The sequence below is a fragment of the Rhinatrema bivittatum genome, chromosome 7 (assembly GCF_901001135.1).
Source record: "Rhinatrema bivittatum chromosome 7, aRhiBiv1.1, whole genome shotgun sequence".
Lineage (NCBI taxonomy): Eukaryota > Metazoa > Chordata > Amphibia > Gymnophiona > Rhinatrematidae > Rhinatrema > Rhinatrema bivittatum.
In genome coordinates, this window is record NC_042621.1 from 101,015,650 (window position 1) to 101,039,926 (window position 24,277).

The following is a 24,277-nucleotide window of genomic DNA, read 5'->3' on the forward strand; positions in this document are numbered from 1 at the left end:
TCAAAGACAAAGACAAAATTTCTGTCTCCTTCCATGTCCTCACTAAGTAGCTAGTAGTCTCCTCTCACAGGATGGAGATTTCAGCGATATCACTTACCAAAAGGAAATGGCACAGAAACAGTCAAGGGATGATATGAAAGTTTCCCCTCAACAAAACACTGGAGAAACATAAAGCAGCGTCAAACTCAAAAGCACAAACAGTCCCTCTTGTCAAACTGCAGAAAAAGTTACACAAGATTGTTGCTTCAAGAGAAACTGAGCTATCAGAAGGCCAACACAAGAGTAGACAGAAAAAAAAAATACCATTTATCTTCATCAACTTTATTTAACAGAAATTTTAAGAGGACTGATCCCAGAGAGTACCAGATTTAACAAAGAAAATTTTCTGGAGCTCTGAAGGATGAGGGAAAGCAAGACAACACTTTTAATAAAGAAGAAGTATACATGTTTTCAGTGCAATAAGAAATAATATTAAAACTAGGTCAGTGGGTTGAAAACAATGCTGCTTCCACCAGTTCTTAGCTTACACAAAGTGACTCACCAGGCAGCCTGTTCATGTTGACACCCTGGGCTGAAAGTCCTATTCCCATGTACCTTCAAACAAGAGAATCAAAAGCCATTTGTTAATTATCCAGCTAAACATGTTAAACGGTTTTCATAACTTAATAAATAAGTCATATGAATACAACAAAACGGATGCAATAACTTCTTTGCGCCAAAACATTGCTCAGCTTCTGGTATTTTATTTAATAAATTTACATACCGCCTACCAGTAATGAACTATTGAAGTGGTTTACTGAGCTTGCTGAAGTATTGCAGTGTGTGCGGTTTTTTTTTTTTTTATTATTTTTATTAATCAATACAAGGAACAGAAACTGAAAGGGCTGTACCTAAACATCATGCAAATGCTGCATTTGGGGGTAACAGTACCCAACTATTTCCTCACAGGAGTTTAACGGTCAGTGAAGGTTAAAACAGTCTGGCTAATCTCTACCAAGCAGCAATTACTACTCATTTATTACATTTCTTTTTTTACATCAGACATGTAAACTATGCAGACCTCACCCTCCCCTTTATGTTATTCTTCGATTCGACCACCTAAGTGACAGTCAACAATCTAACAAGTACTAATTCCACTCTTGGTGACTATTAATGGCTTATTTCTCTAGAGAAAGCTTACCATGACTGCTGCAGCACACGATGACCTTCTGTTACAAAGTGAATGCGCTGCACAGACTCCCCTCCCTTATGTGTAATAGATTGATTACAAATGTGCAGAATATACATACAGTGATACAGAGCCCTCAGGAGAACACTGTGCTTCAAACAAAGAGCAACAAAGTCTGAAGACCAAATTGTGTGATCGGAAGTCTCGTCACTGTTCAGTACTCATTCTCAAATCATTGCTGGAAACACGATTGAATCGTGCAAATTATCTTGGTTTATTTATAATGCAACTGTTTTATGCTATTTGGCCAGCCACAGAAACCGTGTCCCCCTTTAACAGCCCAATTACAGATCTATTTGCAGTGAAAGAGAAAGCAGCCCACTGTAAGAGTTAGGACTAGAAAACCTAAATTCACGGTTTCCTCCCGATCCAAAAGATCTGTGCTCTAGCTGTAACATCTTAGCACCTCTCAAAAGAAATGCCCTCATTGCACTGCATTACTCAAGGTAGATTTGAGCATCCACTGGCATAATTGTTTATTTTTGATCTCATGCGAGTCAAGTTTAATTACTGTATATAGGGAGCTTGATTTTCAAAGCTATTGTGCACCTAACTTTTAGTTATGGCACAAATGATGAGTTTTGAAATTTCACCCCCAACTGCCTAAATTTTATGTGCATAAAAGTAATCTGGACAAAACGGGGTTACATAAGTGGAGGCATCCTAGGCATTGGGCTAAACTTTAGCCAGTGAGCACATATATTTAGCACTCTCTGGTCAGAAAAACAGCTGCCCTAACTTTATCTGCGCATATTCTACGGGAGACTTGTGTGCATAAAGCCCACTGAACATCCATGAGAAGGTACGCGCGCATAACTTTCCCTGAATACAATTTGCTGCTCGCTGTCTAATACTGATCCCCGCCCCCATAGTTTATTTCCCATGTTGTTAAAGTGCTATTTGCATCTTCGGGAGGAACTGGCTTTTGTACACACTGGAATTAAAATGTACAGCAAAAATATTTGGTTGTTCAAAAGAAATTTAAATCACGGTAAGCCCCAAAAGTATAACCTGTTTAACACAACCATTACGTATGTGGAATGTGTTTTAATTGTTACGTTTCACAGATTCCCGAACCTCTTGAGGAGGGAAGCAGTGGCTAAGGCTCCTTTCCTGTCGTCTTTGCTAGTTCATCCCCTTCCATGTTTCTGGCTCTCTTTTCTGAGTACTTATTATAAAGGAAGCAACACAATGTGGAGATTCAAGAAAGTAAATGCTTTTATGCAGAGATGCTTATATAACACTAAAAATAACTCTGAGGTTTAGGTATCTGACAAGACAAAGTGAGATGCTGGAAACTAATCTTTCATGGGCATCAGAAATGTGGGAGAATGTTTAGCATTGTGTCCTTTATTGCTGTTATACTTCTAACCAACTAGTGAATGCATATTCACCGCTCTGTGTGTGCACACTAAGAGATCTGTGAATGAATGTCACATTAACCTCGGAGTACATAATGCCATCCAGGGAGGTAGTTTCATTCCTGGATTAGTTAAGTTATTCCAGCAGGAGTAAATACTGTCATACTAAAGGCATATGGGTGGAGTTTTGAAGTCAAGTCTAATATTATAAGGCTAATTCATTAGAGATGTGATTCAGCCGAACCTTTTGGTTCAGCCTTCATTAATCGGCCCACCGCGGGAAATTTTGTTTTCCTGCGGTTCGGGACGATTTTTTTTCGGCCATCCCGAAAGTTTAATTAACTACGACCACCCCTCCCCCCCAAGACTTGCTGAAAATCCTTGGTGGTCCAGCAGGGGTCCCAGGAGTGATTTCCCCCTCTCGGGCCATCGGCTGCCAGCAATCAAAATGGCGCCAGTGGACCTTTGCCCTTACCATGTGACAGGGGCTATCGGTGCCATTGGCCAGCCTCTGTTACATGGTAGGAGCAATGGACGGCGGGCACCATCTTAAAAAAATGGCAGCCGAAGGCCCAAGACGGGGAGATCACTCCCGGGACCCCCGCTGAACCACCGGGGACTTTCAGCAAGCCTTGGGGGAGGGGGGGGGGATGTCGGGCAGGTGGGGGTTTGCTTGTGTTTTTTTTTAAATGTGTCCTTTCTCCCCCCCCCCCCAAAAACGATAGGAAAACCACACGAAATTTCGTGGGTTTTCTTTTCGTTTTGTCAGCCCCCTGAAATGTAAAGAAATAGGAAATATCATCTTTATTTATTTATTTATTTAAGGTTTTTTTATACCGGCATTCAAGAACTCGTTCTCATCATGTCGGTTTACAGAAAACAGGGGTGCAGAAATATAACCAAAAACATAACTAAACGTGGAGAAGAGAAGCAGTTACAATTAACAAGGGATCATGAACTGGGATTATAAGAAATAAAAGAGATAGAGGAGGATAATTATATACAAGTGTACAATGTAAATAAGGAGTTCTCTATAAATACAAGAGAACAAAATAAATATGGAGTCCATTATATACAGCTACTTAGCATAGGAGTCAAACGAATGCACACCCCTATAATTCACTCCCATTAGGTATGGACCCTCCACTTGGTGAAAAGCAGCTGAATGGCAGATTTTCCTCAATATGTATGGTCCTAAAAAGAGATATTTACCATATATACTTGTGTATAAGTTATCTTGTGGATAAGTCAAGGGCATTTTTTGGACCACAAAAGTAAGAAAATTGCTGTGACCCATGGATAAATCTAGGGTAAAACCTAGAGAGTTTATGACTATTCCCGGTGGTTCACTCCTTTCCTCCCTCCCCCATGGCTATCCACGAGTCTATACTAGTTTCTTCCTCCTCTTTCCCCCCCCCATAATTATTCTGACGACCATCCCAGGTCCTTCCCTCATGTCAAAACCAAAACCAGCCCCAACCCATCACAGTCACCACCCTCCCTCCTCATGGCTGCGCTTCTTGTTCAATCCCTCCCTCCCTCCCGAAACCCCCCCAGACTCATTGAAGTCCCTGGTGTCCAGGAGCAATGGACGGCCTCTACCATGTGACAGGGGCCGGCTAATGGCACTGGTAGCCCCTGTCACATGTTAAGGGCACAGGGGCCGCTGGCACCATTTTGATTGCTGGCAGCCGAAGGCCTGTGAGCGGAGATCGCTCCCGGGCCCGCCACTGGACCACCACAGACGTTTGGTGAGTTTTTTTTGGGGGGTGGGTAGGAGGGACTGTGCACAACACGTGTACAGTATGCGTGTATAAGTAAAGCCAGCTAATGGATGCTAATTTTTTGGCATAAATTTCTCGACATACACGAGTATGTACAGTAGTTGCTATTTGCGGTATTTTGGAAGAATGCAAAAAGGTTTTTTGCATGGGCTCAAATAAAGTCTGTCAAGGCAGAAACACCATACACTCTTCATTATCAGGCTTCACACTTCTGGCTCTAACAAATAGCTATTCATTCATTTAGTTATACTCAATTCCCAGAGTACTTACGCCAAATAGATTTACTCTTACACAAAGCAAAAGCAAGATAGGTGGCTTCCTTAGCAAACATAAAACTGCATTTATTTCCAATGGGAAGAAACATGCATTTTATATTTTCTTTTCCTCTTATGGAAAATCATAGAAGCTGAGCCATGCCACCTTCTTTCCTTTTTACTTCAATGAAATATGAAAACAGCCAGGGAATACAACAAGTCATCCTGTTTCAGAGGCCTTTTGTCAGTTTTCAAGATACAGAACAGAGATTGTCACAGCATATTGTACCATTTAGCTTTTCCACGCAGTTTAGCTCCTTCCTGTCATACGTGCATAGACATGCCTCTCCCCACCACTCACAATTCATGGTCACATTCTCTCTCACACGCAGCACCTGTAGCGACAATGTACAGATAACCCCACACTCTTGCACATCAGCCATGCTCACACACCATGACACCTATAAGAAAAAAGGCACAAGAGACAAAATTCAAAAATTGTGTATACTAAAAGTGGAAAATAAACTAGATTATTTTTAATGGCCCCTTCTGAGGTGAGTGGCAGATTCATGATGGTTATGTCCTGGCAGTCTAGAAGGCAGAATCCACAGAAAAGAAATACAATATTATAAAAACAGGAGTGACTGTGGTCATAACAAAAACAAACTTTACACAGCAATGACAGATGCCTTTTCACTGTATACAATAGTCAACCACATATAGAATAGAAACTAGAAAATACACAGCACACACACCAAAGATAAGGCCATTGCAGAAAGACTAAATTAATTCTTTGCTTCCGTGTTTACTAATGAGGATGTTGGGGAGATACCAGTTCCGGAGATGGATTTCAGCGGTGAGGAGTCAGATGAAATGAATGAAATCACTGTGAACCTGGAAGATGTAGTAGGCCAGATTGACAAATTTAGAGTAGCAAATCACCTGGACCGGATGGTATGCATCCTAGGGTACTGAAGGAACTCAAAAATGAAATTTCTGATCTATTAGTTAAAATTTGTAACCTATCATTAAAATCATCCATTGTACCTGAAGACTGGAGGGTGGCCAATGTAACCCCAATATTTAAAAAAGGCTCCAGGGGCAATCCGGGTAACTATAGACCAGTGAACCTGACTTCAGTGCCGGGAAAAATAGTGGAAACTATTCTCAAGACCAAAATCGTAGAGCATATAGAAAGACATGATTTAATGGAACACAGTCAACATGGATTTACCCAAGGGAAGTCTTGCCTAACAAATCTGCTTCATTTTGTTGAAGGGGTTAATAAAGATGTGGATACAGGTGAACCGGTAGATGTAGTGTATTTGGATTTTCAGAAGGCGTCTGACAAAGTCCCTCATGAGAGGCTTCTACAAAAACTAAAAAGTCATGGGATAGGAGGCGATGTCCTTTCGTGGATTACAAACTGGTTAAAAGACAGGAAACAGAGAGTAGGATTAAATAGTCAATTTTCTCAGTGGAAAAGGGTAAACAGTGGAGTACCTCAGGGATCTGTACTTGAACCGGTGCTTTTCTATACATATATATATATATATATATATATATATAAATTACTCAGAGTAGTTAAATCACAAGCAGACTGATACATTACAGGACGACCTTGCAAGACTGGAAGATTGGGCATCCAAATGGCAGATAAAATTTAATGTGGACAAGTGCAAGGTGTTGCATATAGGGAAAAATAACCCTTGCTATAGTTACACGATGTTAGGTTCCATATTGGGAGCTACCACCCAGGAAAAAGATCTAGGCATCATAGTGGATAATACTTTAAAATCATCGGCTTAGTGTGCTGCAGCAGTCAAAAAAGCAAACAGAATGTTAGGAATTATTAGAAAGGGAATGGTTAATAGAACGGAAAATGTCATAATGCCTCTATATCGCTCCATGGTGAGACCATACCTTGAATACTGTGTACAATTCTGGTCGCACATCTCAAAAAAGATATAGTTGCGATGGAGAAGGTACAGAGAAGGGCAACCAAAATGATAAAGGGGATGGAACAGCTCCCTTATGAGGAAAGGCTGAAGAGGTTAGGGCTGTTCAGCTTGGAGAAGAGACGGCTGAGGGGATATATTATAGAAGTCTTTAAAATAATGAGTGGTCTTGAACGAGTAGATGTGACTGTTATTTACACTTTCGGATAATAGAAGGACTAGGGGGCACTCCATGAAGTTAGCAAGTAGCACATTTAAGACTAATCGGAGAAATGTTTTTTCACTCAACGCACAATAAAGCTCTGGAATTTGTTGCCAGAGGATGTGGTTAGTGCAGTTAGTGTAGCTGGGTTCAAAAAAGGTTTGGATAAGCTCTTGGAGGAGAAGTCCATTAACGGCTATTAATCAAGTTTACTTAGGGAATAGCCACTGCTATTAATTGCATCAGTAGCATGGGATCTTCTTAGTGTTTGGGTAATTGCCAGGTTCTTGTGGCCTGGTTTGGCCTCTGTTGGAAACAGGATGCTGGGCTTAATGGTCCCTTGGTCTGACCCAGCATGGCAATTTCTTATGTTCTTAAAGTAACGGGTTATGCAATTGTGGAAGCTCGAGCAGTGAGTGGCTTGGTAGCAGCCACAGAAACAGATAGGCTCTGGCTGTTGCTTTAGTACACTTTATCTACAGTGGAAATTAACTTTGAACAACAATCTGGCTGTACGTATTCACTTCAGGTAACACAAAACAATATTGCTCACCTTACTTCAGGTATGGCAAAAACCTTTACTCTTGGGAGGTCTTTGTAATTGGTAGCTTTTTCTCTCTGCTTCCTGGGGCCTCCCCAAATTCTCTCTACACGGACAACTTAACTCCCTGGCTACAGGGAACTCCCCTGGGCCAGAATGTTTTGTGATTCTATTCTTTAACAGTTTCCATGATTTTTTCCCAATACTGGTTAGGCTCACCAGTCTATAGTTTCCCGGATCACCCCTAGAGCCCTTTTTAAAAATCAGGGTTACATTGGTCACCTTCCAGTCTTCAGGTACAATAGAGATTTTAATGATAGGTTATAAATTAATTGAAATAGGTCTGAAATTTCAGTTTTTAGTTCTTTAAAGTACCCTGGGTTGTATACCATCCGGTCCAGGTGATTTACTACTCTTCAGTTTGTCAATCTGGCCTACCACATCTTCCAGCTTCACCGTGATTTGGTTCAGTTCATCTGAACTGTCATCCTTGAAAAGTCTCTGGAACGGGTATCTCCCCAACATCCTCTTCAGTAAACACTGAAGCAAATAATTTGTTTAGTCTTTCCGCAATGGTCTTATCTTCCCTTATTTTATTTGCATATGTAAAACTTATATAAAAAGAAAATAGAGTGACCTGTGATTATACCTCATAACTGCCAATCTGATGGTCATCATTGTCATTTAGACTTTTTTTTTTTAACTTGATTCAATTTTGTCACATGTTTAGACCTTCTTGAGTGATCTCATTATCAATTTAATTTAACATTAAAGAGCTGTAAACAACATTTTTCATCCATTTGATCAGCTATCAATAAAAAGTTGAAAACCATTCAGCTTCCAGCATGTTTATTGCTGTCATAGATTTAAGAAATTATCAGTGCTTTTACAAAAGGATGTAAAAGACTTTATTTGTGATCGATGCAAAAAGGGCCTTGAAGCTAAGCTTCCTCCCACAGAGAGCCCTGGACCACTCAGAAGTTTAAGATATCCTAGAGAACAGTGGCAAATAAGGTCTAATCCTTATTATTGTACCTTTGGATCCAGTAACCAGGTTTTATCCCACCCAGGGGTTACATATATGAAGATATGCTTCTGTCAGATGCAGTGATGAGAGAAACTCTCCTTTTCTTACTGCCGCCATAACAGAACAGAGTCTCCATTCTGAACTGGGGCATCCTTAAGCCTTTGAAGGCTCTTATTCCCCGAGGGATAGGACCTCCTTCTGTTTTAGTGCCTGGTATCTTCACAGCCACTTGCCTTTCAAAAACAGCCTTAATATACTCGAGTTGTCCTCCAAAGAGCACTGTTCTTCTTCCTGGGAGGTCAGAGGTGTACTAGGCTCTGACTTGTCTGTTGATCAGAGCTCTTCCTTAGAGTCCAGGGTGGTTGTTAAGGCTGGCAAGGTTTTGGCCATAAGGTTGCCCCTCAAGCACTTAGAGGCTATGCTCCTATCTGTCCAACCATGGTTAGGGGTCCTCAAATTGGATGTAGAGCCAGACTTCTGCTTGGCACAGAAAGCCTAGTGATCAACACAATTTTCAGAGAAAAACCCATGGGGAGGGTTTCTGTTGGGCCCCCTGTAAACTCCTATCCGAGGTCATATACAGGGTACATCAAATTTAATTCTCATACCTTCCTCAGGGTTCCCTTCAATCGGGAGGACTACAAGGTCCAGATGGCCTGGAGGCAGCAGATCCTCCTTTCCCAGAGGAATTGGGCAGAGTCAGTTCCAAGGCCAACTCTCTCTTGAGGCCCTTCCCATACTCAAGGCAGGCCCTCGCTGGCCTTATTAAGGGATGTAGAGATGTCCCATGCTCTTTGAAGAGGGGTTCATCACTAAGCAAGATCTTCAGTTCCCTAGAGAAGCATGGTTCAGTTTCTAGGTCACCTTCAACCAGTATCCTTCCTGGGGGAAAGTAGCTCTGAAGTACTGTTGCCCCAGGAGCAAAGAAAGCTCCACCAGGGCGGGATCACACCCTGGCACAGGCAGGCTAAGGAAAGTCCATCTACACTTGTCTGCAGAAGACAGAGACTACTGCCAAGGGCCATTTGCCCCTTATAGCCAAGAATGATGTCTTGAAAGTATGTCCTCTGTCTCCAGCAGTTGAGATGCGGGAAAATCCCAAGGACTGGTTTAGCAGAGGAAAAGGAAGTTAGCACTGAATATACCCAGCCAAAGATACCTGGATAGTTTCAGAACTATGAGTTCCCCAACTAGACTTAACTGAACAGCTCTGAATATTGGTGTAACCCAGATAAGTTTAGGCCAGGCTTCTGAAATACCCTCACCCTGCCTCTTTTTATCTGGCTATATATTACCCTGATATAAAATTATCAAGGTAAAATTCCACTGGGTGGCAGGACGAGAAATTGAAATCTTGGGTTCTTCTGGGTAACAGAGGTCAATATGGAGTATAACAGAGAGCGGAAAGTTAACCAGGTAAAATTTACCTGGCTAACTTTGACCCCAATACACAGCAGAAATTAACCAGGTTAGTCTCTTGCTGAATATACCTGGATAAAAAAGATACCTGGCTAACTTTAGGCTCATGCTCACAGCTACCAAAAACGTACCCAGGTAAGTTTAGCCAACTAGTGCCCAATATCAGTGCTACTTAGTTAAACATAAATCTTGCCCCCCCCCCCCCCCCCCCCCGAATGCCCCACTTTGATTAATATAGAAAGGTAGTAAATTAATGAATAAACTAAAATTAGCTGGATGACGACTTACTCGGCTAAAACTTATCTGTTCAGAGGTCCAGGAATCAGAAAACTCAAGTTTGACTGTCAATCTCACACTTAGCTGGACAAACCCCTTTGAATATGCCATTAGCTAGATTCTCCCACACACCAGCTGGCCACATTTTCACACTATTGCTTCCTATTGTGCTTATTCTCATTTTCTTATCTCTTTGTTAATATATATTTCTAGACAGGTTTGGAATAGAGGGAATGGACTAATTACAGCCTCCAGTTTTTAAAAAGCTTCTTCCCCAGGTCAGTTAGCAATGATTTTTAGTTTTTCAGAAGCTATGCACAAAGCATTTTTCCCCATACACACAAAATGAAGAATACCTTTAGTACTCAGGCTTCTATATGCAGTGCCCCTGGACGTCTACAATTCCTGTGGAATTTGGTGGTCCCCTGCATAATCATTGGGAAACCAGGTGAGGATCCAGGGGGGCAGCAGCAGCGGTTGGCTGGGCACAAGTATACACGGGTAGGAAATGCTGTAATCCCTCCTTCTCCGTCCACCTTATGCGCCAATAAGGAGGCAGAGGAGGAGAGCAGTAGCCTTGGGCTACATCCTCTTCCTCTGTCACCCAGGACCATATTCAGGGTTTAAAGCGCAAGATCTACAACAGCTGAAGCCTGGTATTAGGCCTAAAAGAGAAGGCAGATCTTAAAGCAGAAGTTGGATGTACAGTTTTAAGGCTCTGTGTCTTGGTAATGTTTTAACATCTCTTGACAATGTAACCTTTTAAGCAGCATGGCTTATTAACCATGCTGACTATTGGTATTGATACTGGAAAGAATACTGATTATATAAAACAGTGATAATACCTTTTATTAGTTTGCTGTTTCTCTATACATTCTATTTCTATTACTGCTATGCATGTTATCCTTATTCTCCTTTAGTTTCATAATTAGTCCTCACATGGGTTAAGTCTGGAACTCTAGCAGAATGAATTAATTCTAATATATGATGTAAAATGTCCATTCAGTTCTGAATAAGTCCGCTTACATACTTGCTTTAGCTATTTCATCTGCTGTGAATAACTTTGCCTTAAGCAAGACCTGGCTAATACCCGATAATTTGGCAAAAGTAGCAACCATTACTTCTAATAGCTTTCATTTTAGACATACACCTCTTACTAATCCTTAGTGGAAGAGTTGGATTGATTTTTTCTAATTCTTTGCATTCTTGACCTCATTCTGTCATTCCTCAATCTTATTCTTGTTTTGAAACATATATACAGTATACTATTTATCTTTTCCCCCCTAATCTTTTGCATATGGCTATTCTTTATCTCTTTCCAAGCTCCAAGGTTCACAGTAAGCATTAAAGGCAACACATTACCAACAAGCCTTTAAGCCAAGACTATACTTTACACTGTAGGATAAATGCAGCTCTTAATGGTCTTCCTTAATTGAGTTTCAGTTTTGAGTTTATCAGTTTTGAGTTTCAGTTGTTTATATATATTTTTTTTTTTTAACTTTTTGGAACTAATATTTGCTTAGTTTTTGTGTTATCTAATTATTTTAAAACTGATTATGCCAATTTAAAAATTTTATATTGTATGGTTTGTCTTAGTCTTGTTTTAATTGATTGTTTTATGTATTTTATGAATGGTGTCTTGTTAATCACTAGTAAGGTTGATACGCAGTCTATAAATTTTGAATGCATACATACATTTTAAAAATGTGTTGCCAAATCTGACACCTGTCTATATTCACACTGCAACTGCTCAGTGCCTCTCCTTGTACTTGAGGATATTGAGCTACTATTTTGCAGGATAACCCCTGCTGGCTTTTATTTAATTACTTCATCCTACAATCTCTCTCAGTCTCATATACTGCTGGCCACACACTAGATCTAGTTTTAGCTGTGACTGTCTGGTTATCAGTTTATTTATCCAGCTTGTTCAGCTCTGAGATCATACTATTATTTCATTATAGGTCCCTATAACTTCTTCCTTTACTATTTACCTGAATTTTTCTGTTGTCTTTTTTAACCAAATTAAAATGGCTCAACACCACCTCCTGATGAAAAGACTTTTGTGATCTCAATCTTAAACTATTTGCTAATATCTTCTCGGATTCTCTTCCTTTCCAATAATACTGACGGCTATGTAGATTTGTTTAAAAACTCTATTACTTTCCTTATTGATACCTTAGTTTTTAGATGAAGAATAAGAGCTGAACTCCTTAACCCTAGTTCTTGGTTTTCTCCAGTTCTTCCAAAATCAAGAGACAAGTTGCATCAGATGGAAAAAGCAGCATAAAAGATTAAGTCATCTAATCCTTTGCTATAGAGAGAATATCAACAAGCTATTGAAGCTGCTTCTTCCCTACGTGTTGCTCAGAAGACCTACTTTTCTTACTTTAATACTCCCAAATACTCCCAAAATTTGTAGCATAGTAACATAGTAATGACAGCAGATAAAGACCAAATTGTCCATCCAGCCTGCCCAGCAAGTTGCTTATGGTAGTAACCATTGCTCTGGATAGGATACCCCCATGCAGAAAAGTTACACCTAAAGTTAACATTGGAAATTAAGAAATGGGTTATCCTATCTCATAAATAGTCTTACAATAATCTAAATTACTTAATACCAAGGCCCACACAACCAAAATCTACATGTCGTCTATGTAAAAGTAAACCCTTACCCCCATCTCTCTTATAACAGTTCCCACAGGATTAAAGTAGACATTAAAAAGAATCAGGGATAATGGATAACCCTGAGGCACCCCAGAGATCAAGTGCCAGAACTGGGATGAACAGGTGTTATATTCAATTCTTTGAAATCTATTCACTAAAAAAAAAAAAAAAAAAAAAAAAAAAAAAAAAAAGGTTCCACCTACTTCAAGGCCGCCCCTTCCTTACCCAACTCCATTAATCAAGTAATCACTGATGGCCGATTGTACCAAAGGCTGGCGAAGGATTGAGAAACAGAAATCCTGAACCATTTCAATCCATCAGCAGCCTCATATCAAAGAAACCAACACTGTCTCTGTACTAAATCCAGAGTGAAATCTGCACTGAGCAGAAAATCTATTAACTGCACCGTGACCACAAGCTCAAACTGTCTAGCCAAGATAAAAAGGTTAGAAACCAGCCAATAACTAGCACAATCAGAAAGATCCATGAAAGGCTTTGAAAAACTGAGGCTTCATAGCCGCTGGATTTAAGAGAATTGGGGAAATAACTTTGTCCCAAAGATTGATTCACCACTAACTGGCACAAAACGGTCTCAAAGACAACCTAGACATGGGTCCAGTATAAATTACCTCGTGCCAAGCTGTCTATCTAGTTCCTGACCAAAACCAGATCCACTGGTTCAAGAGAGACCAGTTTATATCCCCAGGGCGTTCAGTCATCATTAATTCTCTTATTCTTCAGGGTCATGTTTATTCTGTTACTAGTACAAAGCCTGTCAAAAGTGACAGGAGAGAATGACCTCACTCCCTTTGGCTGCCATAACTGCTCCCAGATTAAACAGGCCGTAAGATATTTTTCTGCCATCATCTTTCTATGTCTCAACATTAAACAATTACTTTGATTTCTGAAATATTAGCAGATTTATTTTTTTTTTTTTAATTTCTAGAAACACCACTGTTCCAGTAATTTCCACAGATCTTACTGGACAAACATATCCTAGTACCCATTATTCCTTTAATCCTATTACCACAGAAGACGTATTTAAGATTTTCATTTCCTCTTGTATTTCATATTACATGTTGCCCTAGGAATCCCTTCCCTCCTTTCATCTATATTTTAACGCCTCTTACTAATCTCTTTAACATCCTTTACTCAGGGAATCTTGCCTAGTCAGTCCAGACATGCTCACCTGAAACGTCTTCATCTCTTGATCATTCTATTTCTCTTGTTCTAAAACTTCTTTCCATGTTCTGTTACTAGAACAAAGACTGCCAAAAATAGCAGGAGAGCATGACCTTGCTTCCTTTTGCTACATCCCATACCCCCACAACCTCCCCAGGACTCCTCCAAGCCCCTACACAGTACCACAATGCGATACTGGATCCACTCATCCCTCTGAGTTGACCCCCCACCCCCTCCCCTCCCGTCACTCCACAGCGCGTAGCACGCCGAGGGCAGAAGCAATGCTGAAGCATTCGTGCCTCGCCAGCACGACAGCCGAGGCGGTACCAACTCATTCTCTCCGATTTTGGGCCCGCACATAGCACTCGGTGCTACATGCAAGCTGCATGTGTACAGAGCAGCTGTGGGGAAACCCACAAACACCAAAGGCAGACACAGCCTCAGGATTTACTGTCTGCCTTGTCTAGGAGAATATTCCCCCTCCCTCCCTCCCTCCAGGGAATCCTAGAGATTCTGGGGCTAATGGATTGTACTGGACGTGAATATACCCAGCACACCCTCCACTTTTTATCTTTGATTCTGTCCTTTTGTGGAGAGTCTTGATTGGCTCCAAATTCAGTTTCTATGCTGAACACATACCATGGAAGTTAATAATAGCTGCCTTTGTTATTATAGTTATTAACTTCCTATTTAAATACTAATGCTGTCTGATGGGTTTCATTAAAGATTTTGCCCTTCGTAGTCAGTTGAACCTGCTCTTCTTTATACTGTCTCCGCTCTTCACTCTGCTAGATCACGTGGTTTGTTTTCAGTTGTAATTTTATGTGATCTGCTGCTTTTGATATCATTAGTTGTGAGCTTTTTTCTGTTCCACTTTAAAATGATCTGGGTTTCTCTAGAATTCTTCTGGGTTGGTTCTCTTCTTATTTCTCTAATCATGCTTCCTCTATTACTGTTGATACATAGCTTTCTTCTCCTAAACTTTTAACCATCAGTGTGCCACATAAGTCTGTTCTTGCACCTTGGTTTTTCCCTTTATATTCTTCCTTTGGACCCTTTGTCTCTTTCCTTGGCTTTTTTATTATATGGGATAATTCAAACACATTTTGGATGCTGCTACAAAAATGTTATATTGTGTGTTGGTGTATGCGGGTTTATAATTGGGTAGTGAAATTAGGGTCCTAGTTGGGACTGTGGGTGATTTTATTTTTTAATATTGATATAATGTGTGTGCCTGACTTTTGTGGAATTGGTAGGGATTTTTTTTTTTTTTTTTAAACATTGTTATAACATACGCTATGGGCCGGATTTTAAAAGGGTTACGCGCTTAAGTTAAGCACGTAACCCTTAAAAAAAAAAACCCTGCGCGCGCAGAGCCTATTTTGCAGAGGCTCGGCGGTGCGCGCAAGCCCCGGGCCGCGTGTAAGTCCCGGGGCTTTGCTAGGGGGGGCCATGTCGGGGGGGGGGGGCAGTGCAACATTCGGGGCGTTCCGAGGGGCGTGACCGAGGCCTCCGGACCAGCCCCCGGGTCGAGCGAGGGCACGGCAGCGGGCCATCAGCGCGCGAGAGTTACACCTGCTTCGAGCAGGCGTAACTTGTGCGATAAAGGTGTGTGGGGGGGTTTAGATAGGGCCGGGGGGTGGAAAGAAAGTTCCCTCCGAGGCCGCTCCGATTTCGGAGCGGCCTCGGAGGGAACGGGCAGCGCGTGCTGGGCTCGGCGCACACAAGTTGCACAAATGTGCACCCCTTGCACACGCCGACCCCGGATTTTATAAGATACGCGTGGCTACATGCGTATCTTATAAAATCCGGCGTACTTTTCACGCGCACGCTGTTTTTTTTAAATGTACCCCCATGTGTGCATGTCTTGTAATTCACATGTAATTAGAATTTTATGTAAAATATTTTGTGGAATTTGTGTTTTATTATATGTTTACTGATGATACACAGCTTTATCTTTTTCCTAACTTAAACCATCTTTTCTTAATCAAGTTTAACAATTTTAGTTTTTTTCCTAACAAATGAATGTTTTTTGTTTTTTTTTTTACACAGCTAAATAAATAAAAAACAAAATCTATTTTGACCTATCGTTGGACAGTATTCCCTCCACTTTTCCACTTTGATTCTGTCCTTTTGTGGAGAGTCTTGATTGGCTCCAAATTCAATTTCTATGCTGAACACATACCATGGAAGTTTCTGAATATAAGTACATATAAATACATTTCCATCCTCAGATTACTGCCATATTTAAAGCTTTTCAATATCAACGTTATAATATTCAGTGTACGTATCCTTATTTTACTATATTATCCATTAAACAACTGTCTATGCTCTTATTTCTAGATTGCATTTCTGCAATACTCTCCATTTTACTTTTCCTCCTCATTACAGAAAGCTGCAGATGGCCTTTCTTTATTTTTTTTATAGAACATACTCTTTATTAAGTTTTAATCATATCAATATATATATATATATATATATATATATATATATAAATGATACAAAACCATGGATAAACAAAAAATTAATAAAAAATGAAATGAAACACCCCAAACAAGAATTCTTGTCACATCCACCTTATAGAGGGGGATAATACGTCACAAACTGTAGAAAGTAAAAGGAAGTAATACTAACACTCAATGCAGCCTATTATTGACTACCAAATCCAAGCCTTAATATGATCATACTGACTTATTTAGAAAAAAGAAAAAAAAGGTTCTAAATGGGTCAGATCCAGAAACACACATTTATTTTTTGTTATACCACAAGACATTCACCAGGAAATTGAGGATGCACCCGGGGATAAATCTCACTGTTTTAACTGGAGAAAAAAAACCCCAAACCCAATTTCCTTCAAGCCTGAGTTTCCCTGGACACATCTGTAAAGATTTGTATCTATTGTCCACAAAACAAACTCCCTTTAAAGTATTATTGAAAAAGACAAATCTCTATCAGAGTCAAAAAACAAACGTAATTTCTAAAGTAGCTCTAAATGATATATTGCCATTAGAAGACAGAAGAAATAATGAAAAACCTGAATTAGAGAGAGGGACCAACATATCAGAGGCTCTTTCCTCAACAATAGGAATCCTCTTATTAGGCAAATAATACATTTGACAATAAAAAGGACTTATCTGCTAAATGCAAAACCTCCATTACATTTTTTTTTAATAATTCTAATCCTCAAAGTAAATGAGTTTTAGAAAAAAGTAATAGCCAGATTTTTAGATCTCTACCTACTTTCAAGTAACTCATACTGGGCATGAATATTCAAATTATCCTTAATTCTGGCAGACACTGAAGACTGCATAGTGGTAATTATGCCAGAATTTGCCAATATCTGATTTCTAGTAATCACAAATTATAATCAATTTCTGATAATTTAGAAGGAAGACCAGTAGAGAAAGTCCACAACTGAGAAATAGTATTCATCCAGGAGTTTTCTGTCCTTGTTAAAACCTCCATATGTTACAACCCTGCAGAGATCTCTCTCTTAAGAGAGATCTGCAGGCTCAGATAAAACACTGCACGCTTCTTCAACTCCCAGAGCCTGTGGGGGCTGTACAGAAACTAGAATCAAAGTATGAAAACTTCCTGGAGCAAAGTCACTACAGGTAAGAACATAAGTACATAAGATTTGCCATACTGGGTCAAGCCCATTCTTTTATATTGGTTCACAATTATGGAATGCTCTTTTTATTTATCGAGTTTTATATACTGTCGTTCGGTTTCGCCATCACAACGGTTTACAAAGTTTTGATGTTGAACAGAGTGTTCAAAAGATTCATGCGATTGTTAAAATAGTTATTGTAGGCGTTATAAACGTAGTTCGGGTGTCAGACTGTACAGGTTATATTACGTGTTTGCATTGGTTCCACATGTTTACATAGGTCGGTAGGGAGGGAAATAATAACAGAGTTTTGGTAGGCTTTGGTAAACATCCAAGTTTTTAGTTCTTTTTTGAAGGTTTTTAAATTTTGCTGTGTTCTAAGCTCGGTTGGGAGGGTGTTCCAGAGTTTGGGACTTCCAAGGAATATGGCTCTCTTTCGAGTTGAGGTAAGTTGTCTGTAACAAGCAGGTGGGATTTTTAATAGACCTTTATTAGTTGAGCGGAGGTTTGGTTTGATGAGTGGAGTTTTATAGATTCACTTAGCCAGTTTGTCTGTTTTTCGTATATTATTTTGTGTAATATGGATAGTAGTTTGTAGTCTATCCTGAATTTTATTGGTATTCCATGGTATCTGAGGTTAATTGACGATGTGAAAATCTTTCGCAAGCAATTAAAGCCTTACTTGTTTACTGAAGCTTTCGACAATGATTGATGTTTTTATATATTAAGTTATAAAAATGTATCTTATTATCGCTGTCAATGTCTATTGTCAAGTTTATGAATTATTATTGTATTCCTGTACATCCCTTCGAATATACATGTAATTTGCAATTTATAAATTTTATAAATAAAATACAAAATTATTAAGGTGAACTGCTTATCCCATGGTTAAGTAGCAAGGAATCTCTCAACATTTTGGGATCCTGTTAGGTACTTGTGACTTGGATGGAAACAGGATACTGTAGGTTTACATGTCTTCACCCAGTGTATGCCCTTTACAGAAGGTAATGACAATGGGTAGTCATCTTCAGATCATAAATAGCATTTGGGCTCATATCTACTTAACAAAGCAGATAAATAAGATGGTCCATCATTCTTTAATGGTTAGACAAGTTCCTAGAAGAAAAGTCCATAAAAGAACTGAGGACAAGTCTCCCAGGGCTACTGCCCAGGAGGGAAGGGTTAGATCGGCCATCATAGTTGGTGATTCAATTATTAGAAATGTAGATAGCAGGGTGGCTGGTGGACGTGACAACTGCCTGGTAACTTGCCTGCCTGGTGAGAAGGTGGCAGACCTCACGCGTCACCTAGATAGGATTATAGACAGTGCTGGGGAGGAGCCGGCTGTCGTGATACATGTGGGAGAGAGGTTCTGGAAGCCAAATTTAGGATTTTAGGTAGGAAGCTCCTTGCTTCTTATTGAGCTCTCAGTATAATTATACATCCAAGTCTTTTTGTTTTTCATTACTTTCATATGCACAGAAAACTTTGTAGTTAATACTAAGTATTAAAGGGGAGGAATCTGGATTTTGAATAACTATTCATGCAGTGCCAGATGAGAAGACGAGCCCATTATCCATGGTACATCAAGTGGTATCTGTCTAGCCTTGCTGAACATGTACAGGAAAGTTGTGAAAAACTGAACAGTTATACAAAACAAACAAGTCAAAGCGAGCCAACAGTGAAGATGAAGGCCCCCGTGTGCCACGAACAGAGTTTGCTCCGCTCGCGGCGAAGATGAAGTCCCCGGTGAGAGTGAATGTATGTGTGTGAGAGGAGAGGGAGAGTGAGCGAGAGAGCAGGGGGGTGAGCAGGAAGCGAGAAAGCGGGGGGCAGGGGGGGATGCGCGAGTGTGGGTGCCAGAAAGAGGGAGCCTATATGAGGAGATTGTGAAGGAGGTTGTACGTGTGTGAGATTGGGAGCTCGTGTGTATGAAAAAGGAATTGTGTGTATGTGAGGGTGCTAGTCTGTGTGAAGGGATTGTGTATGTGTGAGACAGAGCCTGTGTGAAGGGGTGCATGAGAGAGAGACATAGGTAGCTGTGTGAGGATGTATGTGCGAGAGAGAAAGGGAGCTTGTATGGGTGTGTATGCAAGAGAGAGGGACCCTGTATGAGGGTGTGTGTATGCACACTAGAGAGGGAGGATCAGAGGGAGCCTGTGTGAGGGGCAGTACTGAGATCGGGGTCAAACTCTGGGAATGATGATAGAGTGGAAGGGGTTGAGCCTAGAGGTGGAGGGGCTAGAGCCTGAGAGGGCAAAGTAGCCATGGGAGTAGGGAGAGTGAGTGGAAGGGACACTCTTACAGTAATTTCTAGGGAAATTCTACTCAAAATATTTAAAATTCTGCATCTCTAAGTAATAATTTTTTCTGTATTAATTTAAAATGTAATTACTTAAAGACTATCATGTAAATTGTGTTATTTTGACAAATATAAAGTTTGCAGAATTTTAAATTTTTGTGCGCAGAATTTTAAATGTTTTTGTGCAGAATTCCCCCAGGAGTAGGGCACCCTCTACCAGCAGAGTTTAGCCCGAATTATGCAATTTGAAAATTTCTTTCTAAATTTGCAGGTATCCTCAATACAGATGCCAGCATATGTGCACAAAGCTGCACCTGCTTCCGAGAAGGTGTCACTTCGTATGTGGAGATTTATGTGCCTACATTAATAAAAAAAAAAAAAAAAAAAGCTGCAAGTATGTACGTAAATACATTCCCCGCACTAACAGGCTGATACAATATCGGCGCGGGGAAAACGGGTGCTCATAACTGAGTGCCTGCTCTCCTAACGCGCACCGATCCACCTCTCCAGGGCACCTGATTTAATATTTAAACCAGCTGCCACAGTAAAAAGGGGAAACTGTGCGCCCCTAGTGCCTCCTCGGCAGCGGGCGCCCAGGAGAGGTGGCTGGCAGCGGGTTAGGAAAACGGATGCTCAGTTTTACGGGCGGCCCTTTTCCTAACCTGTACACAGCCACAGGTTAGAAAAAGGATGCTCGTTAACCGAGCATCCCTTTTCCTGACTGCCGGCACACTTTGTTTACAAAAAAAAAAAACACCCACAAAAATATTCTCCTACATTTTGTTCCTCCGACTTAATTTTCTGCTTTGCTGTACACTTTTTGGGCTGCTCTGAAAGTAAAAATGTGCATATTGGGTGCACTTTTTTTTTTTTTTTGTGCATCGGGTGGGGGGGGGGGTGGAGGGAGAATAGCTAATAGCCTCATTAATATGAATTTACATGTAATGAGCGCTATTAGCTTCGTAGAGGGTTGGATGCATGTTTTGGATGCGCTAATCCCCTTATAGCATAAGGGGATGTGGGACACGTGTACAACCACGGGATAACCTTGCAGCCTGTAAGTCAAGCCTCCAGATCGCCTTTTCCTACTGCGAGGTTCGCACAGTTTTACCCATGGGTGCTACTGACGCACATAAAACAAGGCTTTACATGCATAAAGGCACTTTGAAAAGCAAGACCACTATGTTCTTTCTGGAGAAGATATTTAGTCGTTGTAGTCCTGTTTTCTGGTGCTGAAAACTCAAGGAGGAATACATCTGGAGTTTCACGAGTCATTTCTGCTATGCAGTAACTGAGCAAGTTGAACAAACCTAACCTCTAAGTCCTGGAGCAACCACACACATTAACATTTTTCATTCAACTTAACCATCAATGTGTGGTCATTTTAAGATCATGGCAGATAGGGTAAACTGGATCCCCAAGTTCTGCCTAATATTATTAGATAATCCAGAAGGCTACTAGTGAAGTCTTCTAGCAAACTACATTAAACTTGCTCCTGCATGTTTCCTGCTATCACTGGAGTGTACCACCTACTTAAAGGGACTCAGGGACAGCTCCCATTACACTTCTAGCTCCATCCTAAGCCTCTTCTGAATGGGCTCTGCCCAAGGTGTCAGAGTGTGGGTGACGGATTTGTGCCTCAAGTCTCTACCAGAGAGAGACTCACGTTTCTATAAGCAAAGAGCTACATTTAAGCATTAACAATCAATCAGGCCGATACAGAGCGCACCGTTTGGACGCACATTTTCAATGCACTCCTATTACCCCTTACGCTGTAAGGGGTAATAACACGTGGCCAAACCCCCCTGCCCCCCCAAAAAAAACCTAATAGCTCTCATTACATGCAGAGGCATGTTGTTGAGCCTATTAGTTATTTGCCCGAAATACTGAAAATAAAATATGCAGCCAAGCCACACGTTTTACTCTCAGAAATTAAACGCCTTCCCAAAGGGCAAGCATTAACTTAGAAAGCACCGGGGAAAAAAGTGTACAGAAAAGCAGAAAAAACTGCTTTTCTGTACAGCTTCTGACTTAGTATCATAGCGATATTAAGTCGGAGGCCCCAAAAATTAAATAAATAAATCTGCCTGCTGGTCAGCAGGTTCGAAAACGGACGCTCAATTTTGCCGGCGTCGGTTTTACGAACCCGTGGCTGTCAGCGGGTTCGAGAACAGACGCCAGTAAAATTAAGGGTCAGTTGCTGGACCCGCTGACAGCCGATTCTTCCGCTAATAAGGAGCTGCTAGGGACGCGCTATTGTCCCTAGCACTTCCTTATTAGCGCCCAGGAGAGGTACCTGGGTGCGCGATGGGAGAGCGGGCGCTCAACTCGGACCAGCTCTCCCGCACCTTTTATTAAATCGGCCTGAATGATGGGAGCTAGTCAAATACGGGCTGTGGGTGTAACCATTCATTCGTGGAAGAAACAATGCATAAATATTCAAAATTCAAATTCCTCCAGCTTGCTATTATTATTATTATTCAGAAACTCTTCCATCTAGAGCTTTCATAAAAGGAGTGTCATACGCAAGCTCCTTGCTTCTTATTGAGCTCTCAGTATAATTATAAGGCCAAGCCTTCTTGTTTTTCATTACTTTCATATGCACAGAAAACTTCGTAGTTAATACTAAGTAATAAAGGGGAGGAATCTGGATTTTGAATAACTATTCATGCAGTGCCAGACGAGAAGACGAGCCCATTATCCATGGTACATCAAGTGGTATCTGTCTAGCCTTGCTGAACATGTACAGGAAAGTTGTGAAAAACTGAACAGTTATACAAAACAAACAAGTCAAAGCGAGCCAACAAAGCTGCTGAAGTGAAGGGACAGTTCTAGAAGGCTAACAAATGTTTAAACGCACACGGTTTTTTGAGACTAGTAAGATTCCTTCTTCAGGCAATGTCAACAAAAATAAATGAGAGATGTACAAAGTTACAAAAAGGCAGTGGCTCAGAAGCTCGTAGGACCCTGCCCCAAAGAGCTTGTAGTTTACATAACGACAAAGGTGGGAGAACAAGCCAGGGCTGGCCCTGGGGTGCAGGCAGCAGCATTATGTGCTTTGGTGCAGAGGAAGAGACAGGAGACAGCTGAGGCACCGCAGAGACCGTGGCTGAAAGGAAGTCTGAAGGTCGCTTTCCTCCAAACCTTGGGCCAGTGAGGGTTCCTGAACCACTGAGCCATGAGGATCAAGGGCGGAGGCGGAACATAATATGAAAGTGAGGGGGGGGGGGGGGAAATCATCTATAAAATGAAATAAAAAAAAAAGGGGGGGGGGGAGGGAAAGGAAATGCAAAGTAGCAAAATGGACCATGGACAAGGGTTAACAAAATGCAGTGTGAAAAGAAAAAAAAAAAAAAGGTAGAATCTGAATATGAAGACAAAAAGTATACTCGCTAGAAAGGAGCAGGAAATTATGATACAAATATTCAAATTAGCAGGCTTCAATAAAGCAGCATTTTTTGTTAAACAAAAATAAATAAAAATTCAAGGGCAAGACGTCATGAGGTGAAACTGGAAGGAGTGAGGCTCAAAGGAAATATGAGGAAATGCTTCTTTAGTGGGAGGGTGGTGGTTTGTCTAGAATAGCGATTGCCAAACAGTGTGTCACAGCACACCGATGTACCTTCAGGTGTGATCAGCTGTGCCAGAGAAAAGGCACCGCGCCTGATGCTTGAACGCAGGTCAGCAGTGATGGCTCTTAAATGTGTAGCAGCTCCTTCCTGAGAACATGGTGCAATCATGCATGCCTCTTCCTCTTAGAGCCAGCATGAGGTGATTAATGGACAGCGTGCAGGGCTTGGAGAGCCAGACCGCACTTGGGGCAGCGCACATAGCACCTCCTTGTCTCTCCCCCACAAACCACCTCTGAATTCCTCCACCCTCTGTCTTACCCCCAGGCTGAGTAAGACAGGGAGAGCGGGCACGGAGCTCCGACTATGACCGTTGGGAACGGCAGCAGCGGAGGAGCTCTGGCAGCCACATGTGGTAGGCCAAGGTAACAAGCGAGCCGACTGCCCACACCAATTCCTCCTTTCTCCTGCACTTGCATATAGAGGGAGCTGGTCCACTGGAACAGGTTCAGGTATGCCTCTGCCCCTTCTCTCCTTTTGATTCAAAATGAGGACGTCTCACTGGTGGAGCTGTCCTCGATTCCCCAGCTCTTCTTCTGCCCATGTGATTTCTCTCTGTCTGCATTGCCTGCTCTATGGTGGCTCGTGTGCCACAGAACATTCGGGCTAATGTAGGTGGCCTGGAGCAGCCTCCTAGGCATGGGACTAATCAAAATCATGACAGACTTTACACACCTGGGACACATACAGGCGGCAGCGTTATAACCAGGTAGGTAACAGATGGTGGGGAGGTTTCTGGCTGTTGTACTAGAAACATGTGCCACCATCTGAACTTATGGGCTAGCCATCATGTTAATCAAACGTACGGAGGGAAACACAAAACAATTCACAACATAAGAT

The 24,277-nt window shown here is 41.2% G+C and overlaps 1 protein-coding gene across 2 annotated transcripts in view; it reads right to left on the reverse strand.

Moving 5' to 3' along the window:
• Window positions 1-24,277, reverse strand: part of RANBP10 (RAN binding protein 10) — a 239,138-nt gene that overhangs the window by 199,515 nt on the left and 15,346 nt on the right. For both annotated transcript variants that reach the window (XM_029608819.1, XM_029608820.1), the window contains exon 3: window positions 542-594. In XM_029608819.1, coding sequence (XP_029464679.1) covers window positions 542-594 — 53 coding nt within the window. The remainder of the gene's footprint in view (window positions 1-541; window positions 595-24,277) is intronic.